The sequence below is a fragment of the Hippopotamus amphibius genome, chromosome 2 (assembly GCF_030028045.1).
Source record: "Hippopotamus amphibius kiboko isolate mHipAmp2 chromosome 2, mHipAmp2.hap2, whole genome shotgun sequence".
Taxonomy (NCBI): domain Eukaryota; kingdom Metazoa; phylum Chordata; class Mammalia; order Artiodactyla; family Hippopotamidae; genus Hippopotamus; species Hippopotamus amphibius.
In genome coordinates, this window is record NC_080187.1 from 187,078,529 (window position 1) to 187,096,166 (window position 17,638).

At 34.7% G+C, this 17,638-nt stretch overlaps 1 protein-coding gene across 4 annotated transcripts in view; it reads left to right on the forward strand.

Moving 5' to 3' along the window:
- Positions 1-17,345, forward strand: part of WDR76 (WD repeat domain 76) — a 63,441-nt gene extending 46,096 nt beyond the window's left edge. For 3 of the 4 annotated variants that reach the window (XM_057721964.1, XM_057721961.1, XM_057721962.1), the window contains 5 exons: positions 3,030-3,188; positions 8,701-8,918; positions 9,495-9,647; positions 11,240-11,293; positions 16,030-17,345. In XM_057721964.1, coding sequence (XP_057577947.1) covers positions 3,030-3,188; positions 8,701-8,918; positions 9,495-9,647; positions 11,240-11,293; positions 16,030-16,285 — 840 coding nt within the window. In that variant the 3' untranslated portion in view covers positions 16,286-17,345. The remainder of the gene's footprint in view (positions 1-3,029; positions 3,189-8,700; positions 8,919-9,494; positions 9,648-11,239; positions 11,294-16,029) is intronic. The other variant, XM_057721963.1, reaches the window with a different exon arrangement.
- Positions 17,346-17,638: the final 293 nt, after the last annotated feature.

Here is a 17,638-nt window from a genome sequence, read left to right on the forward strand (position 1 = left end):
TGTTAAGAATCTTGGTTTTTATCCTAAAAGCAACAGGAAGCCATGGAAGAGTTTTAAGCTGGGTCCTCCCGTTAGTCCTTATGTCTAGTAAAGTCCTTTAATGGTTTTGCCCCCTTTTTTCTATCCTTAGCAAAACCATATTGGGTGAGGACCTCATCTTCTTTTTTGGGATTACTGTAATAGTATTAACTGGTGTGTGTACTTTAGTGTGTACAGATAGTCATTTCTAGGCTCAAAACAAACTGGTCCTGGACTCATTTAGGTTTAAAGTTGTTAGAAGCACTCTTAACCGGGTATATTTGGATTGAATGAAAATTTAGACTACAGGTTTCCCTCCCTATCCAAAAGTAGAGTGTTCCTATGAAACCTTTTATAAGCTCAAATGGTGTAAAGCAAGAAGCAATTACCTTAATTAAGGTGTCTTGCTAATAGATGCACAAAGTAAATCAAGATAAAGCACAGATGCTCTCAGACACAGCTCAAAGCTACGGCAGCTTCATACTGAGATGCTGAGTGTAGTTCCCTGGGAAGGAGCTTGATGGTGCCACTCTTGCTGCTTGGGGTGCGCTGCCTCTATAACAACTTCCTGCAAAACAAATGCTGAATGCTGTTTTTATTTTTTTACCATTTCTTATAAAAGTGAAAGTCCCCTTTGGAGTCCCTTCAGTTAGCAAAAATAGGTACTAATATAGGTGTTTCGTAAGAGTGACGTGGTATAAAGTGAAGTTTGGAAAAGTGGGGGTATTTATTTTTAAATTAATTAAAATAGAAAATTCAGTTCTTCAGTTACACCAGGTACATTTCAAGTGCTTAATAACCACGCATCACTAGTGGATACCATATTGGACAGTGCATACATATAACATTTTTGTCATCTCAGAAAGTTCTTTTGGACAGTGCTGCTGTGGACCAAGTTAATAACAACATTAATTTGGTAAAATAAGACTCAAAGATAAGATGATAAAATAACAATGAAATGAAAAAGAAGACTGTAGAACTAAGGAAAAAAATTGAAGATCAGTTAAACTAACAAATTCGACAAAAGCAAGGAACAGAATAGAGATTGCTGAAAATGAAGTTACAGATACTAAAGGAGAGATTTGAGGTAATCTCAAACACAGATGAAAAAAGTTTTAAGAGGAAAGCCAATAGAAAAGGAAAGCTAGTCAAAGATGACCCAACAAATGGAACAGAAAATATATTCAAAGAGAACTTTTCTGAAGAGGCAGAATTGGATTGACAGATTTGAGTGTGTATGCCATGTTCTAGGGAGATTTGGAACTTAAAGGATAAAGAATTATTCAGGCAGGAAAAATAAATTACATTCAAGGGGAAAAGCCAGGCTTGTCTCAGTTTTCTACAGCAACATTTCATGTCTATAAAGTTCTGAGAGAAGGAAGTGTGACCTGGAATACATACCCAGTCCAAGATATTATTCTAATGTAAAGGCAGCAGGTAGGTATTTTCACATGTGAAAAAGCTCAAGAAATTGAAGACCTATGAGTTCATCTGGAAAAAACTGCTTGATAGCAAATCTCAGCCAATTGAGAGTAAATCAAAATTAAGAATTCAGAAATGGAGAAGCTTGACAGAAAAATTGATCATTATTGAATCCATTTAAATACAGAACTAACATTAAACAGCCATATGAATTATGGCTACAGAACTGGATATGAATGTTGTTAACCTGGACAAAATAAAAATAATATAACAAAATATAGAGATGGAGAAAGGGGAGATTGGAGGAGGGGTGAGAACAATGTTCTCAATCAATGGAAATTGTCTAAAATTGAGACATACGTAGTTAAATAAAAAAGCTTAATGACTACAACTGCTTTATGTTTTATACTGTTTTCCTTCTTAGGAGATAGCTCTTGTAAAGAAATAGTCAAAATTCAAAAATTCCTTCAGGTTGATTTTCTTTTATTATTCTAAAGTATAGTTAAATTTAATACTATTAAAAATGGCCTTTTTTTCCTCTAAATTTCTTCTCTGTCCTTCTATCTATATAAGTAAGTACATGTAAAGACATCTTTAATCACTTAGTATTTTAATGATAATTTTGGTCAGTTTTGGGTTTTGAGTTTTCAAAACTTTTGTCTGTATATTTCTGTATTGTTTGAATTCCTGATAACAATGGGAAGTTTTGTTTTTCTAAAAAATAAATCCTATAGACAAATATGCCAAAATGTTAACAGTGGTTAACTCTGGGTAGGAGGAGGAGTTTGTGTGATTGTAATCTTTTTCCTTCCTTTTCATTTTTCTTTTTCTAAATTTTTTCTCTTTATTTAAAAACTTAAAAAAGATGGAAACAAAAATGTTTGAGTATTTAAGAGCAGACTAAGCTAAATTTAGAGATGATGGTTGTTCTGGTTCATAATATGACATATGGCATAGGAGTATAACTCATCAAAATACACAAAATGATGATTTCAGAGTTGGTAATCCAGTTGTGGAAAGTATAATCCTTAGAAGTAGTAATATTACTACAGAAATTTAAGTACATCATTTTTCATGGGGCATTTAGGGGATAAAATATTTTTAAAACTATCATTTTGTGCCAGGACCAAACATCTTATGAAAATTGTGCTGAGAATGACATACTCATATAGAAGCATACTTAGCACGCAAAGTGGAAGTGGTATTGATATGTTTTGGTAGTAAGGAATTATTCTATGTGTGAAATAAAAAGTAAATTTCATATTTCCCGAGAATTTCATGAACTTAAGTCACAATAAGCAGTCATTTTTTCCCTTTGTATTATGAAAAATTGGTTGGCTAGTTGCAAAAAGCTGGAAACTATTAAAATAAATGTGACTTAATTCTGTTGGATTGAAGATTAGGAAAAAGTAACAGTGAAAGTATAAAGTTTCTAGTTCTGACTTTCTGAATGGGAGGGTGGGTACAATTATAGACTGAAAAAAGACTGAACATAATATAGACAAATAGTTTAATGACATAATGACATAGAAAATGTTACTACTTTTCATCAGTTTTTGTCTCTGTCCCCACCCCCAATTCTATTCCAGACTCACCAACCTAAGGAAGATGGAGTTTATGTTTTTCAACCCCATAGTCAACCAGTTAGCTGTCTTTACTTCTCACCTGTCAATCCATCTCACCTGCTGTCACTGAGCTATGATGGCACAATACGCTGTGGGGATTTTTCCAGAGCTGTTTTTGAAGAGGTAAATGTTAATGTGTTTACATGTTGACCTCAGGTGATAGTCTGGATTCTTTATGAAATGCCACTTGAATGATTATTATACCATTCGATTGGATGGGATGGTATAGAACAGGGACTTCAGAACTTATACACTGCTTAAATTCAAATCCCATCGTTACTATTTGTGTGACCTTGGCAAGTTACTTAACCTCTTCATGCTTCCTTAGTTTTGAAATGGAATGGTAATAGTATCCACCTTAAAGGATTGTTATGAGGATTAAATGAGTTAATGTAAATAAAGTATTTACTTAAAACAGAGCCTGACACATAAGTTTTTGCTCTTATTATTTTTGCAAAGAGCTTTTAAATAAAATAACTTACTCTGCTATTTTAAGGCTTAAAACTTGTCCTCTTTTATTCAGGAAAAAATATTGGAATATTATTATACTTTTGTTCATTATTTCTGACCTTTGCAGATAGGAATTTTGTGGGGATGAGTCTTAGATGTGACAAAAAAGACTAGAGAAATTCATCACATAACAGTTCTATAATAATTGTATCTAAAACTTTTGGCTAGTAATGTAACAGAAACTATAAAACTTGGTTTTTTGTCTTCTAGCTAAGATTTATCATGTCTTGTATGACATGTATCTCTGGTAGAGAGATTAGCTCAGCTGTTTTTATCTGGTGAAGTTAGAATGAACAACTCCCCTTGGATGTCATATAATTGTACTCTGGCAAGAAATGGACACCCAGGCGGGTTTCATTTAGAACATCTCAGGCCAGGTTTAGTCATAACCACCTGTTGAGGGTAACATCTTTTCCTGGGTTAGTCCAACCCCTGAAAGGTCAGATTAAGTTGAAGTCTGTTGAAAGATGTTGGTCTCATACTCAAGACCATCCATCCTTCCAGAGATACTCTACCAAGATAACCAGACTACTTACTCCTTGGAGTTTGATCTCTGGTTGGATAGGCCAGAAGCTTCCAAAGGCCTGAGGAATCCTCCCAGTAGTTACATTTTGGTCTACTAATTAAATATTTACTACTTAATGCTTACAACAAACATATTTCAAGTGAGCTTTCAGATTTGCTTAACTATATCAGATTTTCTCATTAAGAGAATTCTTACAAATCAAACTTTTTTTATATGGATTTTAATCTTTGTGAAATTTAGGATAGTTTAGATGTAGGTTTTTATTCTTTAGCTTATTTCGAATGGGACTTTTAAAGATTTTAGAGGTCCTCAGTATAAGAGCATTTTATATGTGATAGCCAATGGAGAAAAGAGAGTTATCATCACTGATTATGCCTTATAATAATACTAATTGATGATCTAATTTTATGCCTTAATTTTTTTATGTAAGCCAGTACTCAAAGCTAATGCATTCTGATGTCTGTAATTATTCTAATATTCTATGTACAGATAATTCATAATTACTTACAAAAAATTTTTTAAATAATTTTAATAGCTATAGTATAATATATAACTGCTTTTGTTCTTCACTGAACTCCTAAAATAATCTTTCTTACATTTGGGAAGGCTTTTTCTCTCTGCTTGAGAGCTAATAGTTTTTGGGTTTTCTTTTAAAACTGAGGATGTTTAATTTCTTTTAGGTCTGTTTTTAACCATATGAAAAAAGACTTTTCAAGACTGTTAATGTGTTGCTGGTCAGACTTGATTTCCTAATTACTGACAATTAGAAGAAACAGTTTCTTTTTTTGTTTGTTTTAACTTCTGTTTTTACCTTTTTTAAGAGTGACAATTGATATTTAAAATCCTTATTGGAAGTATAAAGTTAAATAAAATAAGGTTATTTTCCTTAAAAAAAAATCCTTATTGGAAATAGATGGGCTGTTAATCATGGATTAAATGAAATAATTTTTGTGAAAAGTCCTCTTTAAACTGTTTAATGGTAGCACTTCAGTTATTAACACATACCATGTAGTTATCTATGCAAGTCATATTCTGTTTTGTATCTGTTTATACCTAAGGTTGGAGTTTGAAATTGAAGGTACATCTGTGTTTTATCAGCCACTTAATAACTGATTGTACTTATTTTTTAAAACAACTTTGTTGAGATATAATTCACATACCATTCTGTTCATCCATTTTAAGTGTAAAATCCAGTGGTTTTTAGTATATTTACAGGATTGTGAAACTGTTACCATAATCTAATTTTAGAATGCTTTTATCACCTCCAAAAGAAACCCCTTGCTTATCAAGTACTCCCAATTTCCTCTTTTGCCCTAGAAAACCACTAATCTACTTTCTGTCTCTATACATTTGCCTGTTCTGGACATTTCATATAAATGGAATCATACAATTTAAAGTCTTTTGTGACTGGCTTCTATACTTACAGAAATATTTTCAAGGTTCATGCATGTTGTAGTATATATCAGTACTTCATTCTTCTTAATGGCTGAATAATATTCCCTTTGTGGCTGTATCACATTTTACTCACCCATTCATTAGTTGATGAAATTTGGGTTGTTTCCATTTTTAGCCACTATGAATAATGCTGTTATGAACATTCATGCACAAGTTTTATGTGCTTTCATTTCTCTTGGGTATATACCTAAGAGTTTAATGGCTGGGTCATATGGTAACTCTGTGTTTAACATTCTGATGAACTGCCAAACTGATTCCCAAACTGGCTTCACCATTGTACATACTCATCATCAATATGTGAGGGTTCCCATTTCTCCTCATCCTTTCCAACACTTGTTACTGTTGGTGAGTATAGCCATCCTTGTGGGTATGAAGTGGTATCTCATTGTGGTTTTAATTTGCATTTCCCTAACAATTAATGATGCTGAGCATGTTCATCTGCTTATTGGCCATTTGTAATTATTTAGAGAAATTTGGATCTTTTGCCTATTTTTATTTATTTATTTATTTATAGCCAAGTTTTGCTTATTTTTCAGTTCACAGTTTATTTTCTTATTTTTATTTTTATTTAATTAATTGGCTGCATTAAGTCTTCATTGCTGCACATAGGCTTTCTCTGGTTGTGGTGAGCAGGCTCCTTATTGCAGTGGCTTCTCTTATTGCAGAGCATGGGCTCTAGGCGCATGGGCTTCAGTAGCTGCCACTCATGGGCTCTAGAGCACAGGCTCAGTAGTTGTGGTGCATGGGCTTAGTTGCTCCAAGGCATGTGGGATCTTCCTGGAGCGGGGCTCGAACCTGTGTCCCCTGCATTGGCAGGCGGATTTTTAACCACTGTGCCACCTAGGAAGTCGTGCCTATTTTTAAATTGGGTTATCTTTATTTTTAGTATTGAGTTGTAAGAGTTATCTGCTTATTTATTTTTTTTAAAGTCAGGTTTATTGAGATATACAGTACATACAGTAAAATTTACTTTTTTAAAAAAGAAAATTTATTTGGTTGTGCCAGATCTTAGTTGAGGCAGGATGGCTCCTTAGTTATGGCAGGTGGGCTCCTTAGTTGTGGCATGTGAACTCTTAGTTGCAGCATCATGTGGGATCTAGTTCCCTGACCAGGGATTGAACCCGGGCCCCCTGCATTGGGAATGTGGAGTCTTATCCACTGTACCACCAGGGAAGTCCCAAAATTTACGTTTTTTAGGTGTGCAGTTTTATGAGTTTTGGCAAATTGTATATACCTGTTTAACCACCACTGCAATCAAGATACAGAAAATTTCCGTCACCCGAAAAAATTACCTCATGACGCTTTGTAGTCAGTCCTCTCCCCCTTCCCAAAGCCCCTGGCAACCACTGATATGATTACTGTCCTTGTAATTTTGCCTGTTCTAGAATGTCAAGTAAGTGGAATCAAATGGTGTGTAGCTTTTTGTGTCTGGCTTTATTTACCTAGCATAATGTTTTTAAGATTCATCCATGATATTGCATGTATTAGTAATTTGCTTCTGATACTACTGATTGAACAATTACCTTGTGTTAGGTACTAACCTGAGTGTGCTTTATATATATTATTAAGCCTAATAACACCCTATGAAATAGATAATGTTCTCCCCATTTAACAATTGAAAAGACTGAGGTAAAGAGGTTTATTAGCTTGCTCAAGGCCATAAATGGCAGAACTAGAATTTGCACTGGAGGCTGACTCCAAATCCCCTGCACTTAACCATTTTAATATAATGACTGAATACTTTGTTTCATTTTTGTATGTTGGGCTTTTTTTGGTATGTAGAGGTTGGAATGCCTTTGGTGTATTAATTTATTAATCTCAGTTTATAGTAATACTTGTTATTAAAACTAAAAGTCAGCAGCAGTTCATGATTTGGTGATAGGAATTGTGGTCATTCTCTCTTACTTGAGTACTGACATGTTCTACAACATTTATTTTTATTCCTTATATGTGTGTGTCCTGAGCCCTAAGTAGTAATATTGTGGATTATAAGTGATTAAGAAGTTATAACAATAATACATGTTCATGATAAAATATTTACAGTAGGGGACTTCCCTGGTGGTCCAGTGGTTAAGAATCTGTCTTCCAATGCAGGAGACACAGATTTGATCCCTGGTTTGGGAACTAAGATCCCACATGCTGCAGGGCAACTAAATCTGAGCACCACAACTAGAGAGAAGCCTGCAACGAAGAAGCCTGCATACCACAGTGAAGACCCAGTGCAGGCAAAAAAAAAAAAAAAAACAACACAAAAACAAAAACCAGTAAATAGGGTGTGCAAAGTAAATCTGCCATTCCCTCATTCCTGCTCTCCTAGAGTAACCTTTGTATTTCTTGGGTATGCCTCCAGAGAGTACACATATACTTAAAAGCATATAGATACAGATTTTTTTCTTTGCGCTAATGTGTTCACACTATATACAGTTCATACTTTTTACTTTTTTGCAACTTGCTTTTTTCATTTATGAGTATATCTTGGACAGTTAATAGTACAAATCTACCTCATTCTTTTTTTAGCATTGCATGGTATTTCAAAGTAGAGATGTACCATCATGAGTTAACCAGATCTTTTTTTGATGGACATCTAGGTTGCTTTTTATTGCTGTTATAAGCAGTCTTGTAGCAAGCATTCTTATATATATCTTAGTGAAATTACTGGGTCAGAGGGTATATATAAACATTAAATGTTTTGATAGATGTATCCTGATTACTGTAGAGATTCTGTATCAATTTACACTTCCACCAAGAGTGGGTGAGCATTCAAGCCATATACCATGGACTTTGTTGGCAAAGTTACTTGGTATATTAAGGTATTTCAATTGGGTAGAATTCAGATTCGGTCCATTTCCTGGTAAGTTTCACAGGGTAGATCTGCAACTGAGGTTTATTGGATTTAAGAGATTTGGGATGTAGCCCTGACATGGGTGGATGGGCCGTTTGATTTTAGTCTCACAGCTGATTAGTGCCTTAGTTTCCATCTAAGGGGATGACCATTTTGCCCTCTGCTTCCTGTGGGGATAATGGGAGGATAAATGAGATTATTGGAAGGTAAAGTGTTTTGTTACTCTTTTAACAAAGAATTTATGCATTGGCTTCCTTTAAAGGAAGAGTGTTACATAAGTTGATTGTTACTTATATCTTTAGGTATATAGAGATGAAAGAAGTAGCTTTTCTTCCTTTGACTTCTTGGCAGAAGATGCGTCCACTTTAATAGTAGGTCACTGGGAAGGAAGTATGTCGCTAGTGGATAGGCGGACGCCTGGAACTTCTTGTGAGAAACTTATCAGTTCTTCTTTGAGCAAAATAAGAACTGTACATGTCCACCCAGTGCATAGACAGTATTTTATCACTGCGGGATTAAGGTATGTCTTTCATAAAATTTTATGATTTAGGCCTTTTAATGTTAGGAATAATGTTTTGGTTTGGTTGTCAAAGACTTCTGACTTTTTTTGTGATACCCACAGACCAAATTATTTTCCTTTCTGCACTGAGAGGGTTTTTTTTTTAACGTGAATTTTTTTAAAAATGAGAGATTCTTTTGGATTTAATAAATAGTGAAAGTATTGAAACAAATATACATTTTTGTTTTCCTTGGCTACATGCATTTACTTTTGAGAAGAACATATGTAAAAAATACAAAAGTTCTGTGTGACGTATAACTTCTTGGTCTGTGTTAACTTTTTGGAGAGATTAGAAAACCAGTTAGGATCTAGTCTCACTATACCCACCTGGTTACATATTTATGCTATAATTTTGGAATTTTTCTAATTTTTTAATCTTTACCAGTGTTTTTAAAATTAATATAGAATACTAGAGGGTTTTGTCTTAACTGTTCTTCAATGTAGTGAGTATTTGAGTGCCTAATTTACGTTTAGTGCTATTGTAGAGTCTTACTATGTATACTGTGACATCACTGAGAATTATTCCTCCTATTACAGGGATATTCATATTTATGATGCAAGGCGCCTGAATTCCAGTAGAAGCCAGCCTTTGATTTCTTTGACTGAACACACAAAGAGCATTGCTTCTGCCTATTTTTCACCTCTTACTGGTAACAGAGTAGTAACCACATGTGCTGATTGTAAGCTGAGGTAAATTGGGAAGACAGAAATACATTGTTAACGAAGCTAGAGTGTGTAGTATTGCTCCTTATTAAATCACTAGTGTTATTGTTTCATAGCCATGTCTAGGTTCCCCAAAGATCCATGACTGTACTTAATGGCTTTTCAGCAATTTTGAGATTTGTAGATTTCCTTGAGAAGGTCTATAGCTACCCTGGGGAGTGATATGAGGCTTTCCTTTTTAGCATTGAAATCTGATGAAATCAGGCTTGTGATATCTTGGAAGGGAGATAATTTTAGTATAGGGAGAAGCCCTTACTTTGGGGATAGTGGGGTCTACCCCACAAGTGAAGTGCTGAATTGAAGTCGCAGAGCTCCAGGCCATGGCAGGCAGAAAAGACAGCAAAAATTGGGCTTCTGTACAAACTACTGGATAAAATTTTATGGTTTTAGCTTTGATACCTTTCTATAGCTACTTTCTAAAAATGGATTTTAAAATGTAATATAAACCAATTGAGAAAAATAGAAAATAATACCAATTAAAAAAGATGTGGAGAATGTTAATACAATCACAAAAGAAATGATTTTGTTCTTTTCTAAACCCCCTGATTTTGCTTAACATTGCAAGCAATTCTCTGTTTCCTGAGAGTTTTACCTTAAGTGATTTTGAAATTTGTTCATTATTCATTCAACAAGTATCTGTTGAATGTATACTATGGGCCTGGCTCTAGAAAGGCACCTAATTTCTGTTTAGACCTATTGGGAAGAACATGGTTTATAGTGTGTGACAGGTGCCCAGTGAACTTCTAGTAAAGTCTGTGAGCATTACCAGGTAATATATTAAGAGATTTAGTCACCAGGCAATGGCAGCCCAATGTCCCCTTTCCACCCATGCAGTTTTCTTTGTCTTAAGGGCTACTTATTTGTCCCATTCCTGTTCATTTACACCGCAGAGTTTACTCTTGTTACATTAGCCATTAGTGATTTGGCTTTCTAGTAATCTAATTAGTTAATAAACTCTAGTGCCAAGCAACTGTAGTGAAATAGCTAGGCACAAGGAGACGGGAAGGTGGTGATGATTTGGTTAGTTTCTTTCTACCACGGTACCTAGTGGAGGCTTCTGGACTCCTCTGGTTGCCCCACAAGAACTCCTCCCCTTGGTTGCTGGCCAGTCTTAGTCTCGCCAGAACCAGGAAGTGACACTATCATGCCCTCAACTGATGAGTCTCATGGGGGGATTGCTGTTGATACATGTATGTACTTTTAGGTTATTTGTGCATTTTCAGACTACATCCCTTATGTATGACCTATATTACTGTGAATCTGAATATAGAGTCTAGATTATCACTTTAGAATGTGCATTTAAGTTTGGAGTAATAGTGTTTAAGTAATTTCTACACTAAACTATAAGCACTGAATTTTATAATATTCTGTGTAACTTTTGTAAATATACACCTATTAGCTGAAGTTTGTTAGAACCTGATCCTATATATTTTAAAATAACAATCATATTTCATATCATGAGCCAATGAAAATCTTGTTAAATACACTGATAATATTTCAGAAAATTTTCAAGAAACAGTAAAGAGTGTGTTCCTTTCTTCTTGCTCTTTATTTTGCAGAATCTTTGACAGCAGCTGTATATCCTCGAAGATTCCTCTTCTCACCACTATCAGGTAGGTTTCTGTATGCCAAATAATGTAGACCCTGGATAACTATGAGCTATTTGTTGGAGTGCATACATTAGACATCTCGTTGTCAAAGAGATGTAATAGGTCTGATTATGTATTACATTGTTCCACTGTTCCAGGTTGCTAGTTCCTATCCTATACAGAAGGGTTCTTGCTTCCAAGTTCCCTGTGTTTGTAAAGAGGTTCAATCTCTTTTAGTCAGTAGCTGTTCTCTGTCTCTGGGTGGTTATTTTTGGTTAAGGTGAATGACTTTATTCGAACCTGAATTACTCATGTTATTGTATTGAGACTAACTTTCTGGTGAGGCTAGCTGAAGCTCTGTTTATTTGCACCTGTTTGTTCTGGGTTTAGAGGGCTTCCCCATCTTCCCACTCACTTTGTTTAGTTACTCTCTTTTTGCATCTGCTACTTTTCATATATGTATTTTACTTGAAACTTTATGCAATGCCTTCTTCCTGGACATACCTCTTTATTAGTATCTATACAGTTGGGGACAGGGTGTGCAATGTATGTTGATTATTGCTTCATGAGTTTTATAGTCTATAGAGGCTATACTTAAGTATGTTTGTTTTCTTTTTTTACAGAATTTCCCTCTTCATTTCCTTTTTCAAACTTTATTAATTCTAGCTTATTGGTTTCTAATGTGTATTTTTAAAAAATTATCTAGGGTGATGATTCTGAGGTCAGTAGAGATAGGGTCATTGAATGGCAGTGGGAAATGTGGTTCTCCATTGTTCACACTTATTTAATAAGAAGGGGTTGCTAATGATGTTATGATATAGAGAATAAAAGGGGAGTGCTTTGTTTTTTGCATTGGAGAGCAGTAAAGAGCCCCAAATATATTTAAATTTTTTTACTTTATTTTTAGTTGTGGTTATAAACACATAACATTAAATTACCCATCTTAACTATTTATATGTATACAGTTCAATAGTGTTAGGTGTATTCACATTGTTGTGCAACAGATTTCTAGAACTTTTTTATCTTGCAAAACTGAAACTGCCCATTAAACATTAATTCTTCTTTCCTCCTTTTCCCAGACCTTGGCAACCATCTTTCTACTTTCCATTTCTATGATTTTGACTACTCTAGATACTACATATGAGTGAAATCATACAGTATTTGTCATTTTGTGACTGGTTCATTTCACTTAGCGTAATGTCCTCAGTGTTCATCCATATTCTAGCATGTGACAGGATCTCCTCCTTTTTAAAGACTGCATAATATTCCACTGTATGTATATGCCACACATTCTTTATCCATTCATCTGTTGATGGGCATTTTGGTTGTTTCTACCTCTTGGCTATTGTGAATAATGCTGCAGTGAACAAATGGGTGAAGAGATACCTTTTTAAGATCCTGCTTTGAATTCTTTTGGATATTTACCCAGAAGGGGGATTTTGATGGATCATCTGATAATTCTATTTCTGATTTTTTGAGGAACCTCTATACTGTTTTTCCATAGCAGTCAAATCATATTTACATCCCAGCAGTGCACCAGGATTCTAATTTCTCTTTATATGCATCAACACTTACTGTCTGTTCTTTTGTTAGTGATTGTCCTAATGAAGTAATATCTCATTGTGGTTTTGATTGCATTTCTCTAATAATTTGTGGTGTTAAACATCTTTTCATATCCTTTTTGACCATCCATTTGTTTATCTTCTTTGGAGAACTGTCTATTCAAGCCTTTTGCCCATTTTTGAATTGCATCATTTTTGTTGTTGTTGAGTTATAGGAATTCCGTACATATTCTGCATATTAAGCCCTTATCAAATATATGATTTGCAAATATTTTCTACCATTTTGAGGGTTGTCTTTTTACTCTGTTGACTGTTTCCTTTGATGCACAGAGTTTTTAAGTTTGATGGAAATTTGTCTATTTTTGCTTTTGTTGCCTATGCTTTTGGTGTCATATCCAAGAAATCATTGCTAAATCCAGTGTCCTGAAACTTTCTCCCTATGTTTTCTTCTATGTTTCATTAATAGTTTCAAGTCTTATGTTTAAGTCTTTAATCCACTTTGAGTTAATTTTTGTATATAATATAAGGTTATTGTTTAACTTTTGGAGAGATCCAGTTCTTCCAGCACCATTTGTTGAAGAGACTGTGTTTCTCCATTTTGTGGTCTTGGCACCCTTGTTGAATATCATTTGACCATGTACATGTACATTTACAGGCTCTCTATTCTGTTCCACTGGTCTGTAGTGTCTGTCTTTCTACCAGTACCACGCTGTTATGATTACTGTTGCTTTGTGGTATGTTTTGAAATTGGGACATATGAGGCCCCCAACTGGGTTCTTCTTTTTAAAGGTTATTTTGACTGTTTGTGGTCCCTTGAGTTTCCATATCAATTTTAGGATTTTTTTTTTCTGTTTCTGTAAAACATGCCATTGGAATTTTCATAAGGATTGCATTGACTGAATTCTATAGATCACTTTGGGTAGTATAGACATTTTAACAATATTAAGTCTTCCAATCCACAAGCACAGCAGTGTCTTTCCATTTATTTGTGTCTTCTTTGATTTGTTTCAGTAATGTTTTATAGTTTTCAGTATACAAATCTTTCACATCTTTGGTTAAATTTATTCCTAAATATTTTATTCTTTTTGATGCTATTGTAAATTGGATTGTTTTCTTATTTTCCTTTCTGGATTGGTAATTGTTAGTGTGTAGAAATGGAACTGATTTTTAAAAAAAACATTATTTGGTTGCACTGGGTCTTAGTTGCGGCAGGCGGGCTTCTTAGTTGTGGCATGTGAACTCTTAGTTGCAGCATGCATGTGGGATCTAGTTCCCTGACCAGGGATCAAACCCGGGCCCCCTGCATTGGGAGTGCAGAGTCTTAAGCACTGTGCCACCAGGGAAGTCCCTGAAACTGATTTTTGTGTGTTGATTGTTGTATCCTGCAAATTTGCTGAAATTGTTTTAGTTTTAGTAGTTTTTTTGTGTGTTTATGGAGTCTTTAGTCCTACCCAGTTTTCTAGTCCTACCACATTTCCAATACTATGTTGAATAGACATGGCAAGAGTAGTCATCCTTGCCTTTTACCAGATCTTACAGGAAAAGCTTTCAGTCTTTCATCATTGAGTACGGTGTTAGCTCTGGGCCTTTCATATATGGCCTTTATTATGTTGAGATAGTTTTTGTCTATTCCTAGTTTGTTGAGTGTTTATCATAAAAGTGTATTGAATTTTGTCAAATGATTTTTCTGTACCAGTTGAGAGGATCTTTTGATTTTTGTCCTTCATTCTGTTAATGTGGTATATTACATTAATTAAGTTTTATATGTTGAACCATCCTTACATTTCAGATATAAATTCAACTTGGTCATAGTGTATAATCCTTTTAATGTGCTGTTGAATTTGATTTGCTGGTATTTTGTTGAGAATTTTTACATTAGTATTCATCAGGAATATTAGTCTGTAGTTTTTGTTTGTTTTTCTTGTAGGGTCCTTATCTGGCTTTGGTATCTGGGTAGTGTTGGCCTCATAGAATGAGTTGGGAAGTGTTCCCTCCTCTTCAATATTTTGGAAGAGTTTGAGGAACATTGGTGTTAATTCTTCTTTAAATGTTAAGTAGAAATCTCCAGTGAAGCTATCTGGTCCTGGAATCTTTTTGTTGGAAGGTTTTTGGTTATTATTTTAATTCCCTTACCAGTTATAGTTCTATTTAGATTTTCTATTTCTTCATGACTCAGTCTTGGTAAATTGTATGTGTCTGGGAATTTATTCATTTCTTCTGGATTGTTCAGTTTGTTGGTATATCATTGTCTGTAGTATTATAATCTTTTTAATTTCTGTGATATCGGTTATAATGTCCCATTTTCATTTCTTATTTTAGTGATTTGCATTTTTCTCTCTTTTTTTCTTAATCTAGCTAAGGCCTTGTCAATTTTGTTGATCTTTTCAAAAAACCAACTCTTAGTTTATTTTTCTCTGTTGTTTTTCTGTTCTCTAATTCATTTATCTCTGCTCTAATCGTAATTATTTCCTTCCTTCTGCTAACTTTTGGTTTTGTTTGTTCTTTTTCTAGTTCCTTGAGGTGTAGTTTAGATTGTTGATTTTGAGATCTTTCTTCTTTTTAATGTTTACTGCTATAAATTTCTCTTAGTATTGCTTTCACAGCATCCCATAGATTTTGGTAGGTTGTGTTTTCATTTTTATTTGTCTGGAGATAATTTTCTAATTTCCCTTGTAATTTCTTCTTTGAGCTCCAAATGTATTTTTTACTTTAAGTTTGTATGGCATATAAAATGATTTCAGGGTTTGGTTACTAGGGGAATACATATATGGGAAATAACAGGTTTTGTTAAAACAGCAATAACATAAATTATATATTTCTTTATTCTAGGTCTTCTATTTGCATGTGCTAAAAAAAAAAAAAAAAAAGGAGGGGAGTCCATTGAGTTAGGAAATAGTGAACAAAAAAGGAGCCATTTCAATAGACATTTAGTGACCATCCACTGAGCACAAACCACTGTACCCAGCGCTGGAGATTCAAAAATGCAGAATACATCATCTCTGTCCTGAGTTTCAGCCTTGTAGGAAGGATGAGATTAGGTTGTTGGTGACTCAGTAATTTAATGAAAAGAAACTTGGCAGAGAATATCAGCATTTAGGAGCAATGCCATCTTTACCCTCTGCCCATGCTACGTTGAGTTATTTAACACTTACTTTCCTTTAAAAAACTGTTTTGTTTTTGTTTTTGTTTTTCCACTAGGCACAACACCATTACTGGGCGATGGCTGACTAGGTTCCAAGCTATGTGGGACCCTAAGCAAGAAGACTGTGTCATAGTTGGCAGCATGGCTCATCCACGGCGAGTAGAAGTCTTCCATGAGACGGGAAAGTGGGTGCACTCTTTTCTTGGTGGAGAATGCCTTGCCTCTGTGTGTTCTATCAATGCTATGCACCCAACTCGGTATATTTTGGCTGGAGGTAACTCCAGTGGGAGGATACATGTTTTTATGAATTAAGAAAGTTGCGGAGTTTTTGGTTTGGCAACACCAATTTGTTCAAATTAATCAGTGTCTAAGGAGCCTAGTAATTTATGTGGCTTAGTCTGTTTACTTGGTAATATGTTCTGTTTAACAAATATAAAGTTGCTTTGTTAGTAAGCACAGTGAGCAGAATGTACTTTTAGTAAGAGAGAAGCCTTGGAGGTTGTTTCTATAGGTTGGGGAGGGAATTAAAGGGGAGACTGTGATGCCTTCAGCACTTCTAATCAGGCATAACATTGAGAACTTCTAACAGAAATTATAAAGCTTTGAGTGATCAGTATTTTGGGTGTTTTCATGGTTTTGAGTCTATAGTGACATATAGATTTGTGGTTTATTTTATAGTTTGGAGTAAATATTTATTTCTAGACTCATACACTAGAAGGGGTCCTGAAAGGTCATCTAACTCAGTGATTTTGAAATTTTTAATTTTTTAAACTGAGCACCCCCCCCCCCCCACTTGCCTCTAAATTAAATCTTAACATGAAATCCCAAGAAACTGCTGAGAAGCTTCAGTTTACTTGGGCAGGGCCTGGGTCTGTGTATTGACCCTTTCCCTCCCCCTCCTCTACAGGGCTGCTGAGACACAGCCAAGGAATCCCAGGGCTTGTAGGCACAGCGTTTGGATCTGATTCCTGTAGTCCAGTGTGAGATCGCCTTCAGACCAATGTTTCCCATACTGTGGGTTGTAGCTATTCAGATGAAATCAGTTAGGTGGCCATGACCATTGTTAAAAAAAAAATGAAAAGGAGAGAAATAGTAAAAAATAGCAAACATAATTAGAATAATCTTTTGTGAAACTTAGTTCCATATGCATACATATTTGTAGGCATACATGCATATGTATATTCTGATACAGAATGTATTTCTTTATTACTGTGGTACTGTGGGTCATGGTTAAAGAAGTGAAAGCTCCTGCCTTAGAAGGTCCCAGACAGCCTTATCTGTCCTTGTCTTTAAACTCTCCAGAGGATATTCAATAGCCTGGGGAAGTATTATGAAATACCATTTTTGGCATTTCTTCATAAAAATATATTTTTTCAGAAGCTATGGCAATTTGAATGTCTGTTGTTGGATACTGCTAAATCAGTGACTAATATTACTGTGTGACATTACCTATCCAACTTTTTCCATTGTTCTTCATTGCCAAGCTACTACTGAAAGACTGTTGCAGATAGCTTCAGCAATATGTTTGATTTCTAAGAGGAAATATCTTTTCATAATTGTATATCACAGAAATAAAGTGGTGTATATCATTTCCTTGAAGAGCATTTTTTCCTTAAATAATTTCCTTCTCTAAAATTAAAATCTAAATAAGTTTTGAGGCTTAGT